Below are 21,073 nucleotides of genomic sequence, written 5' to 3' on the forward strand. Positions count from 1 at the left end.
ATCTGATGCAAACACTCATGTCAAATGTATGCATGTACATATAAACATTGCAGTCATTCAATAAGACTGCATAGATACGGCTTGAAAATGTAATGTAAAGACTAGACCAATATCTTTTAATTGTAATATTTCCAGATAAGCAGAGCCATAATCAACCTTTATGCATTTTATTATCTTTCTAATTTAAAATATTATACATGTTGCTGTTACATAGATTGTGAGTTAAATGACCACTCACATGAACACATCAACCGTTGGTAGTGTGAGATACATTTGGGGGCAGGAAACTAAAGACGTGCATATTGTATGTATATGTAAGGGGAATTTTAACATTGCGCAATAATTTGTGTCATTGTGCCCATGTGAGTCACACACACACACACACACGCACATACAAACACACACACACACACACACACACACACACACACACACACACACACACACACACACACACACACACGAACACACCCACAAAGAATCCTGAACCTAACTTGATGTCTAAATCTTTTTGAGGTTTAGAAAAAATCCCCAAATGAAAAACATTACACAGTTAATCATGAGAAATCACTTTTGCATTGTTATCGTGGCAGCTGCTGTTCAATAAGCAACAGATCTAGATCAATGAATGAATCAGAATAATTTAGTGTTTTTCACTAACAAAACATCACCTGCATATCTAGAAACTTATTTTTTCTGGAATGCGTTTAATGCGTAACAGCAAACCTGTTTCTTATTAGCTCATTTATAACCTCTGCTTTGTTCATACACAGACACCCACTGAACAGACAAGTGCACAGATACAGTAGACCCCAAAGGGGGCTTGAGCGCCTGCACTTTTGCTGTCCCATTAAATAAGTGCCCTTTTCTTCAAATGTGATTTATAATGTTTGTTTTTTTTACTCTTACTTTTTTTTACTTTTACTTTTTTACCCTTTGTGAACTGTAACCCAGTTCACAAAGGGTTCACAACAAAGAAATAATTAAGAGAGAAAGTGATTCTCTGTCAGCAGCACAGAGCTTTTCTGTCAGTCAGAGGGTTAGGTCAAAGTTGAGATTGGAGAATTTACATACACTCAATTTTTTTGCATTTAAATAACTGTCATTAACCATTGTTTGAACCAACCTTAGTGTTTGTTTTAAATACAAACATTTCAATATTCCTTTGACACCGTCTCAAAAAAGGCTGCACCAGAACATAAAGGTACCAGAAGCTGTCAGACTTCCAAGCCCCAAATGCCTTCTCTGTAACCAAAATACGTTTGGCATATATGTGCACATGGTTTATGAATGTACTGCAGTAAGAACGTTCTGGAAACAAGTTATTGACATTGTATCTGAGATTATTGGAGTTCACATACCCTGTCTCCCAAATATTGTATTGTTGAATGATGATTCTTCTCCTGACCTACAGAAACATCAGAAAAGGGTGCTTTTCGCTGGTCTAACAGCAGCCAAAAAAATAATTGTAATACGATGGAAACCCGCACATACTTTATTTATTAAGCAATGGATATCATCCTTCCATGACCTACTAATCTCAGAGCTGTCAATCGCTTCTGCTAATAAGGCTAAGGGGGAAACATTGGAGGCTATTCAAAGACCTGCTGATCTGGTAATAAGCTTAAACAGATTAAATGTTATGTGGAAAAAAAAGGCATGAATGTATTTTATGTGGATAAATTGTTTTGCAATAATATAAATAATATATATAATATAATAGATAGATGAACTCAGACGATTGCTAACAAACATCAGGAAGGATTTTCTGTGAAATGGCAAGATGGGTGGGAAGGGGGAGGGACGGGGTGGCATGGGAAAGGGATTCCCTATTTTTTTTTTGTTTTTTTATTTTTTTCTATTTGTATTGTCTTTTTTTATTGTCTATATTGTCTATATAATTTGTATCTGTGTATATAAGTCCCTTTGTGAGGGCAAACAAAAATAAAAAAACAATAAAAAGTTGGTCACAAAAAAAGAAGCCGCATATAGTTTGAGTTTCAAATGAATTTAGTTGAATGAATGAAACATAATGCATATACCTAAACAAGCTACTGTATATTTGTTATATATCAACGAAATCTCTTCGGGAAACCCTCTGCATCGTGTTGGTGCGTCTGAAGGATTTAGAGCTGCACATCCTGTCAATGAAAACAGAAAATTATTACAAATACATGCCATTTGATATACTGATGTGTTTTTAAAATACCTGTAAATGTTATGTCTGAATCTAAGGCACAGGGCAATCGAGATTATGCAGACCCCGACCAGCATGATACCAATGATACCAGCAGGAGACATTCCTGTCAGGAGAACAGAGTTTGGCAGATAATGTACTAACAGATAACATTTTATTCTTACTAAAAGTCAAGTTGTTCATTCGAATACCATCTCTAAAAGGGAATTTTTCTTCAATCTTACTACTAGTCATACATTGAATGAAAATCTATACAACAGGAATCAATCAATCAACAACTATATTAATCCCGCAAGGGGCAATTGGTTATGAGCTTATAATACAGGCAGGAACATACAGGAAGGAAACACGTAAACACCCAGGCGCAGGAGATGTGGATCATTCCAATGTACACGATAAATAGTTCATAGCATCACAATAATAAATAAATAAGTAATCAAGTTAAAAAGCCTTTCAGAGGGGGTGAATGATTTTGAAAAGCGATTAGTCCTTTGATCAGGTAGAGCATATCTACGCCCTGATGGCAACAGATGAAATTAATCTGCAAGAACATGACCTGGAGATGCCAGAATGCTCTCTGCAGAATCTGTTGGTTGCAAAAGGAGTTTAAGTCTCTCTGTTTCACTCCGATGACCTGAGAGCAGGTTTTAACAATGCTGTTCAAGCTGTTCCTGTCTTTCAGTGTAAGGCTATGGAACCAGCAGATAAAAGAAAAACAAATAAGGCTCCCAATGAATGTTTGGTAAAAACGACAAAGAACGAAAGGCCTGACAGAGAAAGAGTTCAGTTTGCGAAGAAGGTGCATTCTCTGTTGACCCCGCTTCACAATACATTCAGTATTCACAACAAATTTGAGGTAGTCATCGAAAATGGTGCCCAAGTATTTATATGATGTGACCATTTCAACCTTCTCATTGTGTATGATGCACTCCTTAGGAACATCCTTGTGTCTTCTAAAGTCAATTGTCAATTCCTGGGTTTTATAGACATTTAAATCCAGAAAACTGTCATCACACCAGGAAATAAAATCATTAAGAGCACACTCTGATTCTGAAACGCTAAGGAGGGACAAGAGGGCGGTATCATCAGAGAATTTAACCAGGTAGCTGTTGTCTTGCATGCTCCTGCATTTATCAGTGTACATTATAAAAAGTAGGGGCAAACGAACGCATCCTTGAGGCGAGCCCGTGGAAGTGATGACAGAGTCAGAGAGGCGTCCATTGACAGAGACCTTCTGCTCTCTATTAGTTAGAAAGTTTAAAGTCCATAAAATAAGTTGACCGGGCAGTTTAAAATGACCTAATAGGCTCTCTACCAGGAGATGTGGCTGCATTGTGTTAAATGCTGAAGAAAAGTCAGCAAACAAGAAGTAGCCCTTCTGCACTCCTCTGCAAATAACTTATGAACATTGTCAGTTTTGTAAAATGCAGTTACTGTATTACCAAATTCAAAAATGAGTTGGTCAGCCAGGGTGTCTTTGCAGTTTTTCTCGATTGCTAACACACTAAAATGCTACATAACGCACAATTATTTTAACTGACACTCAAAGAGCAAAACATCGGCTCAAATCTCCAAAACTCTAAACACGTTTTCAGCTTTTCACACAATTTGCAAATCAACATGGCACTTTTTGCAAACCACTGCACACGTTTCTCCACGTAAGACACAGGAATCTGACATAAAGTCACGTGTTAACAGGTTTAAAATACTGATATTCAAAATGCCTCACACATGGACCAATGAACAAGAAACACGTTCCACCTGACCAAACACCTGGTAGCATAATTGTTGGCTCATCAATCAGGATGTTAGCACTATAAAAAGACCACAGGTGAGTACTTTCTTACAGCAACAATGGAAGCCAACATGGAAGCAAGAGCAAGAGGAAGAGGAAGAGCTGGGCTGAGAGTGAGAGAAGGAGGAAGAGGTGGGGTGAGAGTGAGAGGAGGAAGAATGAGAGATAGAGGTAGAGCTGGAGGGAGAGGACGTTCAGAGGGTTCAGCCTAATCTAAGCCGATTTACTGTTGCTTCTGTAATCCGGACACTTAGACTTGATATCAGGTTAGTTACCAGTTTTGAGCTCTGCATAATTCATGATATATCAGTGCTTATATCTGTTGTGTGAAACGTATTTACTTCATTACTGTACTTGAATTGTTAGCATTTTGCATACTATAACTGTATAAACATCCTGCACAATTGACTGTGGTAAACTTACTTTTATGCAACACAGACACTGAACAACCACTAGATCTTTGTTGTTTATCTGAAGGACTGAGAAACAAAGAGGTGCAGGTGGACGGCTAAGGATTTTCAATGAGGCACAGGTAGCAGGAGCTACAAACTGGGTTTTGGCAATCAATGCCATCCCACTTAGAGAGATCCGAAGCAGAGTAACTATGTGCTGAGATGCATGTTGCACAATGTTATTTTTGAATAAAATGTGATTTATTTCAACAACTCATTTGTATTTCTTCATTTACTGTATTTCTGTATACTCAAGCAATCTTTCTCTGCAGAAACCTCTATGTACAGAGCATAGCCCATAACAGATGGAAGTGCTTTAGATTATGTTCTGCAGTGTGTAGTTGGGTGGTCAAACAATCTAGTATTATGAATGAAGTGTGTTATATTTGGTGCTAAAGTTTGCATTTGGTAAGTGTGTATGTAGTTTTGAGTGCAGTTCTTCACTTAGCAGGAGAAATTAGGTGTTTTGCACTTTGGGTGTGTGGTTTTGTGAATTGTGTTTAGTGTTCTGAGAAACTGAGCAATTAAAAAAAAAAAACGGTGTTAGCAATCGAGAAACTGTAAAGTGCACATGTTTGATCCCCCTGCCTGATAAGACAAACAAAGCTGCCTCAGGCCTGGAGGCATTGTTTGCTCTCGGTAAAAGCCAACGTAGCTAACAGTTTTTTTCGATTGCTTATGCACATTTTGGAGGAACTAATTCGCTCAAAACACCTAACACTTACAGTAACACTTACCACAATTCACAAAACCACACATCCAAATGCAAAGCAATGCATGCAACCTGCAGAATGACCAACTGCACTCAAAACTACAGAAACACTTACCAAAGCCAAACTTTTGCACCAAATGGCACACACTTCATTCATGGTACAAGACTCTTTGTCCAACCAACTACACACTGTGGTGCTCAATCGAGAGCACACTTACTTTTGTGGGCTTTGTTCTGTATAGAGAACTCTGCACTTCAGAAATATGTGCAGAGGCACAAATATTCTGTTGAAACAAAACATGTTTTACTCCACAACAAATCATGTACGTTGTGTGAAAAGAAAAATATGTTCTCAATCTGATACAATAAATGGAAAAGAAAACTTTGAGGGAAAATAAATGATGTATTTTTTTAAAACAGAGGAAATAAAAGTGCTTAGGCTGCATCCATTGGCCTGACGGTCATACAAATTCCACCGTTATGCTGCATATAACTCTTCAACTGACTTCAGTTCATCCTCCCTCTCACTGTTATCCTCCCTCTACCTCTTGCTTGTTCTACTATATATCCACTGTTGTCGTAAAAAGTTCTTACATTTAGCCTTTTTCAAGTCAACAATAAAACATTTAGGTATTTAGGTAAAATGGCAGATTTCTGTGTCTTACTTAGTGTGCAGTTTATTGTAAAAAGTGCCATCTTTGGAAATTGGGAGCAGAGCTGAAAATGTGTTAAGACTTTTGCTCTTTGAGTGTCAGTTTAAATAATTGTGATTTATGTGTCATATTACTGCATGCTCTGAAACAGGAAGGACATGATCTAACCTGACATGACCATATCCTATCATTGACGGCACACATACAGTGAGAGACTAAATAGAATCACGGCTGCTCTAGGATGTAACCCATATCTGATACAAAGATTATCTAAAAGAATAAGATATTTGTTCTTTCCTACCGTTGTGTCTCTGAGGCCTTCTGGAAGCATCTGTGCAGTTGGCTGTAAAAAGAAGACATTACACATTTTATTTTCTCATCTCAAGAATTGAAAGACAACTTATGTAAATGAGCAGAAACCTTCCACCGCGCTTAGAGCTGCTGAATTAGCGGATGATTTTGTGTTGACACATAAGGGCAGTTTTACTGAGAAGTGTTCTAGGGGTGATTGGACACGTGGAGAAGATGGTGGCTATTCCCGCAGTGGTGCAAAGTTTTCACCAGGCTCCTCCCGTAGATTTGCAGGTCCGGGGCGATCCCAGGACGCCAGAGTGGACCAATGTCATTATTGCCGAGAAGAGGGTCATTGGAAGGAGCAGTGCCCGTTGCTGGAACCTGAGGGGAAGCCTCGTTCTTCATCACATGCTCCAGCTATGTGTTGTTCTGCCGTTTTGGTTAAAAAACCGCAGGGTGTAGGATCTGGCATGGTGCCTGATAAGAAGCTGGTTTGTGCCGATTTGGATGTGGGTTCTGTTTTTGGGCCGTTCATAACAGAAGCCGTTGTGTCAGTAGTTGGTAGTGACAAGTATGTTCCGATTAAAGTGTTGCTTGACACAGCAGCTAGATACTCATTTATTGTTGAGTCAGTGTTGCCTTTTTCGTCAGAGACAGAGACCGGGGATTTTGTGCTGATGAGGGGAATGGAGATGGGCTTGATTCCTGTGCCACGTCATACAGTAGTGCTGGATTGTGAGCTGGTACAGGGAGTTGTGTCTATCGGCCTGCGTTCCGCGTTGCCACTTGATGGGGTACAGATGATTTTGGGCAACGATCTTGCTGGTAGTGCTGTGTGGGCAGGTGTGCCACCGCCTGTGGTGGTTTCGCGGCCGTTGGCATCTGCAGAGCCAGATGAGAGTGGTTTGCAATTTCCAAGTGTGTCTCCAGTTTATACTATTACGCGTGTGCAGAGCCGTAGGATGTCTACTGACCTACCTGTTTCGGAGTCTGGAAAAAGTGGCCCAGCACGGTCCTTTTGACTTTCAGATCGAGATAAAGAAGAAGAAGGAGAAGACAGTCAAAGTGGTGAAGGAGAAGAAAGAGAGGAAACCCCACAAAGCGGAGAAGAGGAGGCCGAAGAAGAGGAGGCCGAAGAAGAGGAGGCCGAAGGAGGTCGGCGAGGCCGATGAGCGCCTACATGCTGTGGCTCAACGCCAGCCAACCCAAGGAGGAGTTGGACATAAAGGAAGTGGAGGCGAAGAAGCAGTACGAAATCGCAAGGCAAGAGTTCGAAGACAGCGGCGGAGGAGGAGCGTCCTCCAGTCCTAAGATGGAAAGTAAAAGCTGGCGTTAAGAAGAAGGATGTTGGGTTGTCGTGGACCTCTTTGGGGCCCCGTCTTAAGGGGGGGGCTGTGATGCCCCTGTGGGTTCATCAATGGAGAGGGTGTGGCTGTGCTGTCTGTGCTGCACTTTCTGCATTGATTGCAGTAACTCAGGACACCTGGGTTTGGTGTCCTGCAGTTCTTTAAAGCCTCTCTGCTCCTCTCTGTTCGGACTCTGCTTTCCCCTGCAGACACCTGGGTTTTGGTTGAGTATGTAGTACGAGTTTTCTCAGTTGCTCCACTTTGTTGCACTCTATGAATTTGGCTAATTTGAATTACTTTCTTTAATAAACATCCTTCTCTACCCGTTGACATGTTGTGTCTCCTTTTTGTTGTGGCCTTTTGAGCCAGGTCGCAAAACAGTAACAATACAAATAGATAAACCCCTCACTGACAGAGTTCAAAGACAAAAAAATGGTACTCACTTGCACAGTAAGCTGTGTAGCCTTTCCCCTATGGAGAGGAAGCAAAGGGATTTACTTAATAGAAGGGAGACACTATCAAATTATGTAAATCTTATGTGAACATATTTGTTCACATAAGTGAAATACCTCTGATTTGCATAGACGTTTGAAGACCATATTGTCAAAGCATGTGTAGGTTATGAGATTGTTGACGCCGTTTTTCACCACCAGCTCAGGATCTTTGTCCTCTTCATGTGCAAGCACAATGTTCTAAAATCATCGTAGAAAGGAAACAATTACACAAACCATAAAAGAAAACTAACGTACATGCGTGTTTAAGTGAGGATAGTACTACATTCTGTACATCAATGTGTGATATTAATACAATTCATTTTTAAATGTTTAAGACGTTTTGGTATTTTCAATGCTGGCAATTTCACATAGCACAATACATAACAACTCAAATGCATCAGGTGAGTCTGTGCCTGTATCCGCAAACGTTTTCTGGCATATGTAAATTGACACATTAATGTAATGGTCACAATAAGAAGGTTGTTACATGGGATTGATTTTCCTGCTGTTAAAAATCTGAACATTAGTCAGAGAAGTGAAACTCTGAGCTAAACTACGCTGGTTTGTCTAACTTACACTGCCGTTGGCCCAAGAGTAGCTGCAGCCAGGTGCCTCGGCCTCAGAGACACGATGTCCGTCTGAGATGCTGTACTCTGTCCTCTTTCCAGACTCTGTGACGTTGCATTCAATGTCCCGTGCACGGCCACAATGTAGAAAAAACACTGGCGACAAAAAGCCAAAAACATCACCCAAAACTACTTTTCATAGCGTCAATGGCAGATATATTTCAATAATAAAATGATTTAAAAGAAATATGAAAGTGACAATGCTAGCATGCAGACAATTGTGCAGGTTAATGTTCCTTACACTGCTGCTCAACTGAGCTGAATAATTTGGGAAATAATATTTATACATTTATATTGCAACATGACTTGTTATTATACACAAACTGAAATCTTAAGAATATAATGGTTTAGCCTCCATTTAAGTTAATCAGGATTGTTAATGAATTTTGTCTTCATTTAAATGTTTCTATTTCTTATTCTATTCTTGTGCATATTATTATATTTACATGTATATAGACTTGCACAATGTTTTTATATTTATTTTTTATTTTTGTATGTTATATATGTTGGATTGTTGGAGGAGCTCAGGTCATACGATTTTTCCATTGCCATTTCTACACTGTAGCTTTTTGCATATGACAATAATGAATAAAATCTTGGAATCTGGAATCTTGAACTAATGAAAATCTACAAGCGAGGGTTCCAGTGAATCAAACACAATGAATGTGGCACGGCATGCATAATTCATAAACAAGGATTACACATTGTTCATTGTGAACATCAGATAAAACAAGCTGGGGATGTTTGATAGGAAGTGAAGCAGAAGTCAATCATCAATCGATCAAAATGTATTTATATAGCCCAATATCACATGTTTTACATTCAGTTTGTACAGAATATGAGTACTGTATGACACCCTCTGTCCTTAGACCCTCACATCTGACAAGGGAAAACTCCCAAAGAAAGCCCACAGTTAAATTGAAGAAACCTTGAGGAGAGCAACAGAGGGGGTCCCCTCCCCAAGACGGACAGACGTGCATTAGATGTCGTGTAAATGTATAAAAGAATACTTACATGAAAGTAGGAACCACTTTTCGATGTGCTTGTTGATGAACATCCCTCTCCTCGTCTGAGTCACTTCTACACTTGCTGTGGTGGATATGAGTGAGCTGGGTAGCAAGGGGAGGGGGGAGGGGTGGGTCAAGTTAGACAACTAGTGTTTGGGTTAGTGTTCAAGACTTCCTGTTTATGTCATCTTAATGTTTCATCTTAATGCACACACATTTTCCGTGCTTTCCAATAGTTTAAAAATAGCTTTATTCCACTGTTAAATAACCTGTTCAACACAAACATGCCACTTGTAAAAATTAAATAACATTTCTGTGAACTGATATTTGTTTAGTGAGCTTATTAGAGGATGTTCAATGAAAAATGTCAATGAAGATGTCAGACTTAGTATATTTGTTAATAATTACATACAATACATGGAATTTGTCATTATGTAGCCCCCACCACCATCCAAGTTGCCCATCCCTGATCTAGTGACATGCTGCCTACTGTTAAAAATGTCTGAGAAATAAGGTTGTTCAGGTTTCATCAGGGTTTCCTCTTATTTATGAGAGAAAAGCCACAAAAAAACACAACTGAGACTTCCATGTTTCCTCACTCTGTCATCTGACACATTTAGAGAATGTAAACATTTTAAAAGCTCTCTCAGTTTGGGTCTTTAATGTTTCCAGCGGTGTTCACATGTAACTGCACCTGTTTCTTCATTTTCATTTGAATGTCTGGTGACAGAAGCTAGCTAGGTGTGATGTTATGAATCACCTGGTACTCAAAAGACTAATTTAACCATGGGGTCATGCAAGAACACACTTTGTTGTGTACATAAAAGTATGAATACTAACATTTAAAATAGACCTCAGCTTCCTCTACACCAAAACCTGTATTGCATGCTTTGGAAAAAGGCTCACAGCCCAGGCATCACTGATTGGTTGAGACGGATGTTGTCAGGCCTCCTATTGGAGAAGATATTCTTCTAAGAGCTAGAATTGTGTATTTTCTATTTTCTTTTCTTGTATAATGTTTTCTGTGTTATATGGGTGAAGCATAATTGCTTTTAGGTCTCTCGTGTTAAAAAAATCTAAATCTAAAATATTGTGGAAAAAAAACACTATGAATACATGCAGTACAAAAACTCGAAATCTTGCATATGCGTCTAATATCTAGTCAGAATATGTCTTTACACCTGATATAAGACATAATAACTTAAGTAACACTGCAGTGAGATATCGGGTTTTGTTTTTAGACAATGCGTCATCAATCATCTTGTTCAGTCAAAATATCTTATTTTGAGTTGTATCTCAGATGAAACACATCTTTTTTTAGATAGTTATTAGAAAATCACCAACATCAGAAAACAGAACACCTTTGAACATTTGAGGCCTATATTTTAACACAACATTTTCCTGATTCTGCTCTAATATAGTTCTCCCATCTAATTACAAAATCTGATTTATCTAAATATCCCATCTTATTTCAAGAAATCTTACAAAGCAAACTTTCACTTGTTCTATTGGCAGATTGTTGTACTTATTTCAAGTGAAAACAGCTTGTTCTATTTCATCCTTTTTACTGACCGCCAGAGGCGGTTATGGCTAGAAAGGATCCGTCTAGTATAAAACTCTCGCGATAGTTTGCAAGTCACGTGGCTGAATGTTTACGTTTGGCAGGCAGCCTTTCAGTTACGATCGTTAACATCAGTGGGCAAATGATGGTGAGAAGCTAAACCATCTATTAATTATGTCAATGACAGGGATTGTGATTGTTGAAATAGGGTGTTAGCGGTCTTGCTGTTCAAAGAAGAATGACAACACTGTAAATCACCAACACTATGGTTTATTTTTAACTGTGTACAAGTTAGCCGAGGGCTCTCGCTAATTTGTTACTGCGCTAGTGAAGAGAGCATCTCCGCCCCCCTCTGACTACATACATTTGGCTCCTTGCCTGTTCTATCGTCCAGTTAGCTGAGTGTTTTCGTTCAAGCTAACTGCTACGGCGCTAGTGAAGGGAGCGTCTCCGCCCCCCTCTCACTACATACATTTGGTTCCTTGCCTGTTTTATCGTCCAGTTAGCTGAGTGTTTTCGTTCAAGCTAACTGTTACGGCGCTAGTGAAGGGAGCCTCTCCGCCCCCCTCTCACCACATACAATTAGTTCCTGTTTTATCCCCAGTTAGCTGAGTGCTCTCGCTCAAAGCTAACTTGCTACAGCGCTAGGGAGGAGAGTGTCTTCGCTCCCCTCTCACGGCGCACAATTGGTTATTTTATTTAATAGTTTATTTGACAGGGACATGCACTGTAATGAACACTTAAAACATTTAAATATGTCAAACGTAACAGTGCCAGATTTAGCTTTGAGCTACTTTCCATTCCCTCACATAAAACAAAATACATGATATGCAAAGAGTGGCAACGACATATAAAGTGCATCCATCGTCCAGTTAACTGAGTGCTCTCGCTCAAAGTTAACTTGCTACAGCGCTAGTGAAGAGAGTGTTTCCGCTCTCCTCTCCCTGCTCACAGTTGGTCCCTGTTCCATCCTCCAGTTAACTGAGTGCTCACGCTCAAAGTTAAAGGTGACCTATCATGCAAAATGCACTTTTGTACTTATTTTTTGCATGAATATGTGTCCCCGGTGTTCCAGGGAACTCACCAAGTGTCAGAAAACACAACCCTCTCTATTTTCCTCCTTACCCAAACCTCTTAAAAAGGGGCTGCAACGGATCTGATACAGATTGATCCAGATTTGAAGACTTCTATGACGTCACAGAAGTGGCGCTACGGCTATTGGGCCAACTCCACCAAACATTGCCGTTCGAAAGCGCTGGAGACGCTGTAGTACATGCCTGTAGATGGTGCTGTTCTCACAGAGTCAGCCCATCAGCATGATCTGTTTGGTATGTTGAAAAATAAAAAGTATAAATATGCCTTATATAGGTATGGTCCTACACTATATTATTCAAATATAGCATGATAGGTCCACTTTAACTTGCGTGTGTTTCCGCTCCCCTCTCCCTGCACACAGTTGGTTTAATGCCCGTTCCATCCTTCAGTTAGCAGAGTGCTATCGCTTAGGCTAACTCGCTACGGCGCTAGTGGAGAGAGTATTCCCACCCCAGTTAGCAGAGTGCTCACGCTAAAGCTAACTACTATTGTGCTCACTGCCCTCCACTGCATATTTGTTTCCTGGCCCAGTTATTTACAGTCAGCTGAGTGCTCTAGCTATCGCTAGGTTTAACGGCTCTAACAACTGTATGGCTCCTCTTTAACCAGAGGATGGCCATGACCTTTGCCCCTCTTGTCTTGGCCTCGAGCATCTGAGGGAGGGCCTTTCGGAGGACCCTTGCATGAATTGCACCATCATGCATCGTGCGGTAGGAGCTGCTAGACTAGCCGAGGTTGAACTACTGACTGAGGGTGGCCTTCCCCCTGCACAGTCGACTCTGCACAGCCCAACCTACCCATCCTAGGCGTTGGGCCGCAGAGGCTGCGGGTGCACCGCCCAAGAAGAGGACTAAGCCTGATAGGCTGTCCTCCAGGGTGGACCTACTCACTACTGAGCTAGCCCAGATGGAGTCACTCGTCTTGGCTCTCCATTCTGGTGCCCGTACAGAGCACGCCGCCGCATCCGATCCACCCGTGGCTGAGCTGGTTCTAGATGACGATGTGTTCTCGATGGCAGCTTCAGCCACTCAATTTAATGAGTATGACGGGGAGAGCCCATCCCATGCTTCTGGGCCTGGCTCCTGTACCTCAGCTCATTGTCCCTCGGAGGAGGCAGATGACGGCTCCATGGGTACCGTCATTCGCATGGCACTGGCTCACCAGCAGCTGGATGCTCAGCAGCCCAAAACAGCGCCTGTCAGTGTGTTCTTTAGGCGCACTCCGGCACCCGCCACCTTTACTGTTCCTCCCTCTTGTGAGTATCTGAGGTAGTTGCATGCATGCTGGAGGGACACTAAGGCTCTTTACAGTCTTACGTCCGATGGCCGAGCCCTGGCAGCCATGCAGGATGCGGCAAGAGTTGGCCTTGACCACACGACGGCTGTTGAGCCTACCATTGCTTCCCTCATAGTTTCCCCTGACGAAGCTCTGAGGTCGGAGGCCAGGTGCCCTCGACTCCAATGTCGGTCACTGATGACCTGCTCACTAAGGCTTACGATGCAGCGGCGCGTATCGGCCGTATAGGCAATTCCCTCTCTCACCTCATGTTCGCCCTCTCAGTTTCCCCGCAGCAGGATGCTCTTAGCGCTTCCCCTACCAGCCTCAGTGATACCTCATTACAGGCGTTCGCTCTGATGTCTAGAGAGCTTGGGCGCCTGATGTCCACTCTCGTCCAGACTCGTCGCCAGGTTTGGCTGACACAGTCACCCTTATCAGAGACATGTAGGAGGACACTCCGTCCACCGGCTCACCCTGGTGCCCGCCATGAGCCTTAGCGCCCCACGAGGGGGCTGGCCCGCTACGGTCCTGTTAACTCGCCCCCAAGGCAGCCTCGGTATCCGGTGCCTAACTGAGGGTTTGGGGCCGGCTGTTGGTTATTTATCCCAGCAGCAGCTCAACTACCGGGTAGCTCAAGCTTCAGACCCCTGGGTGGTTTCCACCTTAACCCAAGGGTACAAGCTTCACTTCCGATGCTGGCCCCCAGTCTTCAGCCGGGTAAAGATGACCACCTTAAGCGAGAGTGCTAAAGCACCGCCTCTGGCGGTCATCCAGTATTCATAGAACCGTAGTTAAATACGTAACTATCGTTTTCAATAGTGTTTAACTTATTTTTGGAGCAGCATTTTTTTTCCAGTGTGTGGCTCTATTCACAGCAAGGACTCAAACCATAAACATTTGAACAATTACTGAACCTTGAAAGTGGCTCATTTTAACACTTGTTAACCAGAAAAACAACTCAACATTTCCAAATGTCTTGCTGTACGTTGTCCTTAACACACGACCACTCACAGACAAAGATACCTTGTGGTGGGATACAGGGGCAGGAAAACGTTTGAAAGTCCAATCTACTACAGTTTCAGATGAATGGTCAGAGATGCATGAGTGTACCATACATAAAAGGGGAATTCCAGCATTGCTAAAGCATTTTTGTTTGCAGCCTGGAAGGGTAACCTCACATGACGATTTCTTTTAAAGTGAGACTATTTCCCAGAAGGCCACACCCTTTTTGTTTGGTCGGTGGACCATGAGACATAACTGTTATTCAAAAGTGTATACGTATACCCCTGCTATTTATGACCAAAACACAACAAAAGCCGATTTCATTTAGATAAAAAAGCATTAAAAAGTCTGTCTACTCACTTACATCATAACACACAGCTAGCCTACATTGCTTACACATACAGTAGGTCACACCATGTGAATGTTGGCACACCTCACCAACTCACCTTGCGTCATGAAAGTTCATGAGTGAATCAGAAGTGTGTTAAATAATAAATAACTGTGTATAGGTTCCACACTAACAAGTATGTGTTGCTGAGACACATGTACTGTAGACTATTTCATATAAAGTACTTTTTAAAAAAAAAACCTCTTTAAGTTCTCACTCAATATAAAGTAACATTTACAAGCTCTCAACCCTCTTAGTTAAGTGTTTAGCAGTAATCTCGTGTGAGATAACGTTTTTACAGCTGAGTTTAATCTTCAAATGCCTAGATAGAGAGAAAGTAGGCTGAGTAGTGAGAGTAGCTAGGATAATTAGTTCAGCTGTTATGGGGTTTTCCTATGACAGATATCGGAAAACTTTCATCACCACCTCCTATTAAAACTCGTCACACCATAGGAATAGACCATCTGATTGGTTGGGGCACCTCACCAGATTAGAACACACCCTGTTACTATAAATACACACACTCGCTTACACTTTACAACGATAATAAAAACTAAAAGTTTTTTTAATCAAAGGTGGCTTTAATAGAGAATGGATTGTGATTACATGAATGAATATTAAACAAATTAGTAAATCATTTGGTATAATAACACAAGGATCAAAGACATACAATGACAGGACATAACCACTATATCCTTCAAATCAATTGTATTGGATATAATTACTTTGCACACATTATTGCATTCAAACCCTGCAGTGTATTTAAAATATATTATAATATGTAAAATATACATACATTTTGTCTAGTATAAAGTATAAAATAATACCCAATATCTAATACAGATATAGATATGCTAACATTATTTATTTACTATAATATCCAACAGTATAAACATACCTAGGAATATATATTAGAAATATTTTATATATATATATCAGTTTTTATATGTGCAGGAAATGACTTAGGGATGACAGGACACTGAAAGGGCACACATTGGTGCTGCATTACGAGTCTCCGCACTTCCACAGCTTAGGGTCACGTTAACACCAATTCGGGGTCCTGACTGGACCTGGGGGGGTTACTGCATGGCTACTGGGCTTTGGTCCTACTTGCTTTCTGTCTGCTTCCACAGCCTCACTAACTATATATCTGTGCACCAAAAAGGATAGCTAACCTAATGGCTGTGCAAATATCATCACTGTTTAAGTAACGTTGAGCTTATTCAGCTGCTTTGGCAAATACAAATCTGATCTCACCAAATATGATGAAACTAGTGAGGCAGTGATAGTTTGACAAATGAATCATTTGTGATGAAGTGTATAAGTGATACAACCGTTTGTCCTCAACTGATTAATTAAAAGACCATTTGTAAAGTGTGCAGCCATATATAATATAAAAAAGCATAAAGATATATATCAAAAATATCTCCCTGCAACTTTTTCTTGCAGTGGCATGTTGATGTAGAGCATTATGGTTGTTGGGACAATATTAAAAACGAATCAGCTATGCTAATAGACGTTACGGCTACAAATCCAATCCTGTGTACTATTAACACTGATTTAGCTGAAATGTGGATTTAAAAGGGAATGCATTCTTTAAAAGGGAAACACTTTTGAAAGCAGGAATAAAGTTCTAAGCATCAACAGTAAATAATGCTGCATGATACAGTATATTTGTTAAAAAGATTCTTAAGATGGCAGTACAGGGGGGATGTACGTAATCCCCACCTCCTCGTCATGGTCCCTCTGCATCTTCACACGAGTGTAAATCCATCTGAGTGGAAGACAGATGCATAGATATGAAAATAGAGCATACTGAAAAACTCGCAAGATGAGAGAAATGCATGGTATTTCATTCAAACTGATTTGTTTAAAAACAAACCTGGAAACTTTCTTCTTGAATTTGTAGAACAGGAAGACACAGAGCACGGCCAGCAGCAGGATAACAACAGCACTGACAACAGGAACCACCACTGTCAAAAGAAGAGAACCAGTTAATATACCAATAGATTACTATTTATTACATGTATTCAAATGTAATGTATCACAAAAACATGCCTTTTTTTGTTGCTTTCTACTATACAATTTGTGCATACTGGAATGGGTATTGTCAATATTTATTTTAAATATACAGTTACTGTATATTACCTATATACATATGGCAGCCCGGAGATATTTGTATACAAATACTTGCTCTCTATTAGTTGTGAACTTGTGAATGAAACAAAAGTCTATGTTTCATTCATGCCGTCTAAAAGGAAGTACACACATTATGTAACCCTGTGATATCGACCGCATTGATGGCAAAGATTACCTAACATCAGTTATGTTGTTTAAATCATCCTTACCGTTGTGTCCCTCAGACTGTCTGGGAGCACTCCGAGTACAGTTGGCTGTAAAAAGAAGAAATCAGAACATTGGAAACACATTTCACAAAATAAAGGACAACATTCAACAATTATATTAAAAATACAAATGGAGACACAAGGCAGACCGCAAGAACTTTGCACACTTAGTAAAGTGAAGGAAATGGTACTCACTTGTACACTCAGCTGTGAAAGCATTCCCCTATAGAGAGGAAGCAAAGGGACAATACCGTGAGATTACTTTAGTAGAGGGGAGACATTTTCAAATGATTATCTGTTTAAATGGCAAATCTATAATGCCATTATCAACGTGAAGTTTAAAAGGTAAAAGTGCAATACCTCATTGGATGTACGTTTGAAGAGCACCACTTCAAAGCATGTTAGGGTTTTGAGATCGTTGACGCTGTTGTTCGCCACAAGCTCAGGATTTTTGTTTTGTTGATTCGCCATCACATGGTCCTAAAAAGTAAAAAAACTGTTCATAACACAAACAGTAAAACAACCTTCTGATCAAGTGAGGATACAACTGTATTCATCCATACAAGCGTTAATATTTTCGTGTGTGATATTATAACAAATGAGTATTATTTTAACATTTTAAGCAGTTATCTGATGTTGTTAAACTGGGATTTTCCCGCGGACAAAAATCTCGTTGGTCAGAGAAGTGAAACGCTGAGCTAGACGATGCTGCTTTGTCTAACTTACACTGGCATTGGCCCAGGAGTAGACAAATTTCTCTGCCTCAGAGACACGATGTCCGTCTGAGATGCTGTACTTTGTGTGGTCTCCATCCTGGACCACAATGCAGGGAATGTCCTGTGCACCGCACCCTTGTATAAAGAAAGCTGGGAGAAAATAGAGAAACATAACAGCAGAAGCAAGATTTAGTTTCAAAGATTTATAAGCATCAATACTAGATAGAAATTGATAAATTGATAAAGATTCAAGGCTTTATTGTCATTTGTACATAGCTACAGTGTAGTTATGACAATGGAAATCTTAGGTCACATGCTCCTCAAACAGTGCAACACAATAAAACAGATAATAGTGCAAGTAAATCAATAAAATAAAGGACCCCTGAATAACTATGAAAGTGACAATGCACGCATGCACAAAATTGAAGTCTGATTCCTTGCAAAGCTCCTCAAATGATCTTGTTTAACTTTTGAGAAAGTAGATCTAAACATCACTGAGCCCTTTGTGGTTCTGCTGCCCCAAATATCATTCCTTTACTTTAAAATAATAGCTGACTTCCATTCTGAAATACACACAAGGAGTTTTAAAGATTAAACGTGCAAAGTTAAAACCCCACTTCTATCACATGGTGTAGCGTTAATGTATCCATTTAATCTGTGTTCAGACCAATGGTGCAGACTCTACTCCAGTACAGTATAGGTATTCCCCCCGGCCATTCCCTCCTCCTTGTCGGTTTCATCAGAAAACAAAATCCCCTCCAGGGAATCTTCCAGACATGCTTCAGGCACACCAGCGAAGTTCAATAGTAGAGAAAATACCCTAATATGAATATACTATAAAAAGGCTAAACATATAGAACATGTTTTTAATGCTACATAGTTAATAATTTGACCCCCTCAAACCTGTTCTTACCGGTTAAGCATTACTCATCTATAACCCAAACAATGTCGCGCGACGTTATAGCCCTACGGCATGCATTATTCTACAACAATGAATTCCCATTTTGTACAATAAGCTAAAACAAGCTGAGTAAGCTTGTACAGATGAGTAAATGACAGTGACGCAATATTATAATGAGTCTGTTTATTATTATAACTTCTGAGTAGCCTAAGCAGAACAACTATAAACAATAAACTCCTCGCTCTGCAGTTAACAGGTTCCGATTTCAAATAACAATTAGAAAAATCAATACTTACATAAAAGGAGGCACCAATTCACGATTCGATTCATACTGCCCATTCTGTCAACTGTCGGGTTACCGCTTCGAGCACCTGGCTTTGTTCGAGTAATCTTCCGGAGCCGTCGAAACGCGTAGTGACCAGTGATCTATGGTAGTGACACCCTCAAAGCTCACCGGAAGTGAGTTGTCTTTCAAAGTAAAACATTTCTTAAAAACTGTTTTTAAGGAGTGTAGACTTGAGTTATAACAAGGAATATTAAAGCAGATGGCCCACCGACTTTCCTAAAATGTGTATACAACCAATAATAATTGAGCCATTAAAAAGCTTTCAGAGCTTTAGGTTATCTTGTGTTAAACACAAGTTATAACTATAGTCTATGTCTCAAAATAGTGAATCTGTGTTCAGTTTTATTGCGACCTATATCTGGGAATATTTTCCCAGTCAGTTGGCTGCTAACTTTTTGCTGTTGACTTTTATTAAATTCAAGATTCAAATAATTATTGTCATGTCCTATACGCAACTACGGTGTCGTTATGCAATGAATTAAAGACTTAGGTCACAGGTTCCTCCACAGTGCAATTACAAGACATACATTTTTATTAAAATAAAATAGTCCAAAAAACAAATAAAAATAAAAATAGGGTAAGCTCAGGTGTTTAATAGTCTTATGGCCTGTGGGATGAAACTGTCCCTGAGTCTGGCGGTTTTAGTCCTGATGCTGCGGTAGCGCCTGCCAGACGGCAGCAGACAGAACAGTTTGTGGCTGGGGTGATGGGGGTCTTTGATAATGCGGAGGGATTTCTTCCTGAGCCTCTGGGAGTAGAGGTCCTCCATGGATGGCAGCTCTGTCCTGGTGATGTGCTGTGCAGTTTTCACCACCCTCTGTAGAGCCTTACGATTGAGGGCGGTGAAGCTGCCGTACCAGGCCGTGATGCAGCCAGTCAGGATCCTCTCTATGGTGTACCTGTAGAAGGTCAGGGTGCTCTCTATGGTGCACCTGTAGAAGGTCAGGATCCTCTATGGAGCACCTTTAGAAGGTCAGGGTGCTCTCTATGGTGCACCTGTAGAAGGTCAGGATCCTCTATGGAGCACCTTTAGAAGGTCAGGGTGCTCTCTATGGTGCACCTGTAGAAGGTCAGGATCCTCTATGGAGCACCTGTAGAAGGTCAGGGTGCTCTCTATGGTGCACCTGTAGAAGGTCAGGATCCTCTATGGAGCACCTGTAGAAGGTAAGGATACTCTCTATGGTGCACATGTAGAAGGTCAGGATACTCTCGGTGCACATGTAGAAGGTCAGGATACTCTCTATGGTGCACCTGTAGAAGGTCAGGATGCTCTCTATGGTGCACCTGTAGAAGGTCAGGATACTCTCTATGGTGCACCTGTAGAAGGTCAGGATGCTCTCTATGGTGCACCTGTAGAAGGTCAGGATACTCTCTATGGTGCACCTGTAGAAGGTCAGGATGCTCTCTATGGAGCACCTGTAGAAGGTCAGGATGCTCTCTATGGAGCACCTGTAGAAAGTCAGGATGCTCTCTATGGTGCACCTGTAGAAGTTCAGGATCCTCTATGGAGCACCTGTAGAAGGTCAGGATACTCTCTATGGTGCACCAGGAGAACTTGCAGCGTATCCTGGAGTCCATGTGGAAACTTTGCAGCCTCAAATTATTATTATTATTATTATTATTACTTACACAGCACTGTACATTGTGTTCTTGTATTTTATACCAGTTGGATTCAATTTTAGTGTTTTTATTTCCATTCTCTACTCCCCATTTATTTTGTCTTGGCTCATGTTATATGTTCTTTTGTCTGTCTTGATGCTTGGGCCCTATTATGCTAACTTTCAGGTTCATATTTGTATTTTGGGCTACTACTGCGACATGTTTATATGCTTTAATGTTCAAAAAGAGGGATTTTGGGACTCTGG

General features: G+C 40.6%; 2 protein-coding genes across 2 annotated transcripts; both read right to left on the minus strand.

Moving 5' to 3' along the window:
- Window positions 1-1,992: 1,992 nt before the first annotated feature.
- Window positions 1,993-11,590, minus strand: LOC307047567 (uncharacterized protein). Its single transcript, XM_079694558.1, has 8 exons — window positions 11,502-11,590; window positions 9,584-9,678; window positions 8,520-8,665; window positions 8,019-8,141; window positions 7,893-7,920; window positions 6,111-6,152; window positions 2,210-2,303; window positions 1,993-2,141 (listed from the first exon to the last, which is right to left on the minus strand). Exons 2-8 carry the CDS (start codon window positions 9,624-9,626, stop codon window positions 2,066-2,068), a joined length of 552 nt encoding a protein of 183 aa, XP_079550684.1. The 5' UTR covers window positions 9,627-9,678; window positions 11,502-11,590; the 3' UTR covers window positions 1,993-2,065.
- A 3,876-nt stretch (window positions 11,591-15,466) lies between these two features.
- On the minus strand, window positions 15,467-19,297 carry LOC307012966 (uncharacterized protein). The gene is made up of 7 exons (XM_079640173.1): window positions 19,159-19,297; window positions 17,972-18,111; window positions 17,606-17,725; window positions 17,441-17,468; window positions 17,249-17,293; window positions 16,783-16,873; window positions 15,467-16,674 (listed from the first exon to the last, which is right to left on the minus strand). The coding sequence occupies exons 1-7, from the start codon at window positions 19,199-19,201 to the stop codon at window positions 16,590-16,592; spliced, it is 552 nt and encodes a 183-aa protein (XP_079496299.1). The 5' UTR covers window positions 19,202-19,297; the 3' UTR covers window positions 15,467-16,589.
- Window positions 19,298-21,073: the final 1,776 nt, after the last annotated feature.

Source organism: Notothenia rossii (genome assembly GCF_949606895.1).
Source record: "Notothenia rossii genome assembly, chromosome: 7".
NCBI lineage: Eukaryota > Metazoa > Chordata > Actinopteri > Perciformes > Nototheniidae > Notothenia > Notothenia rossii.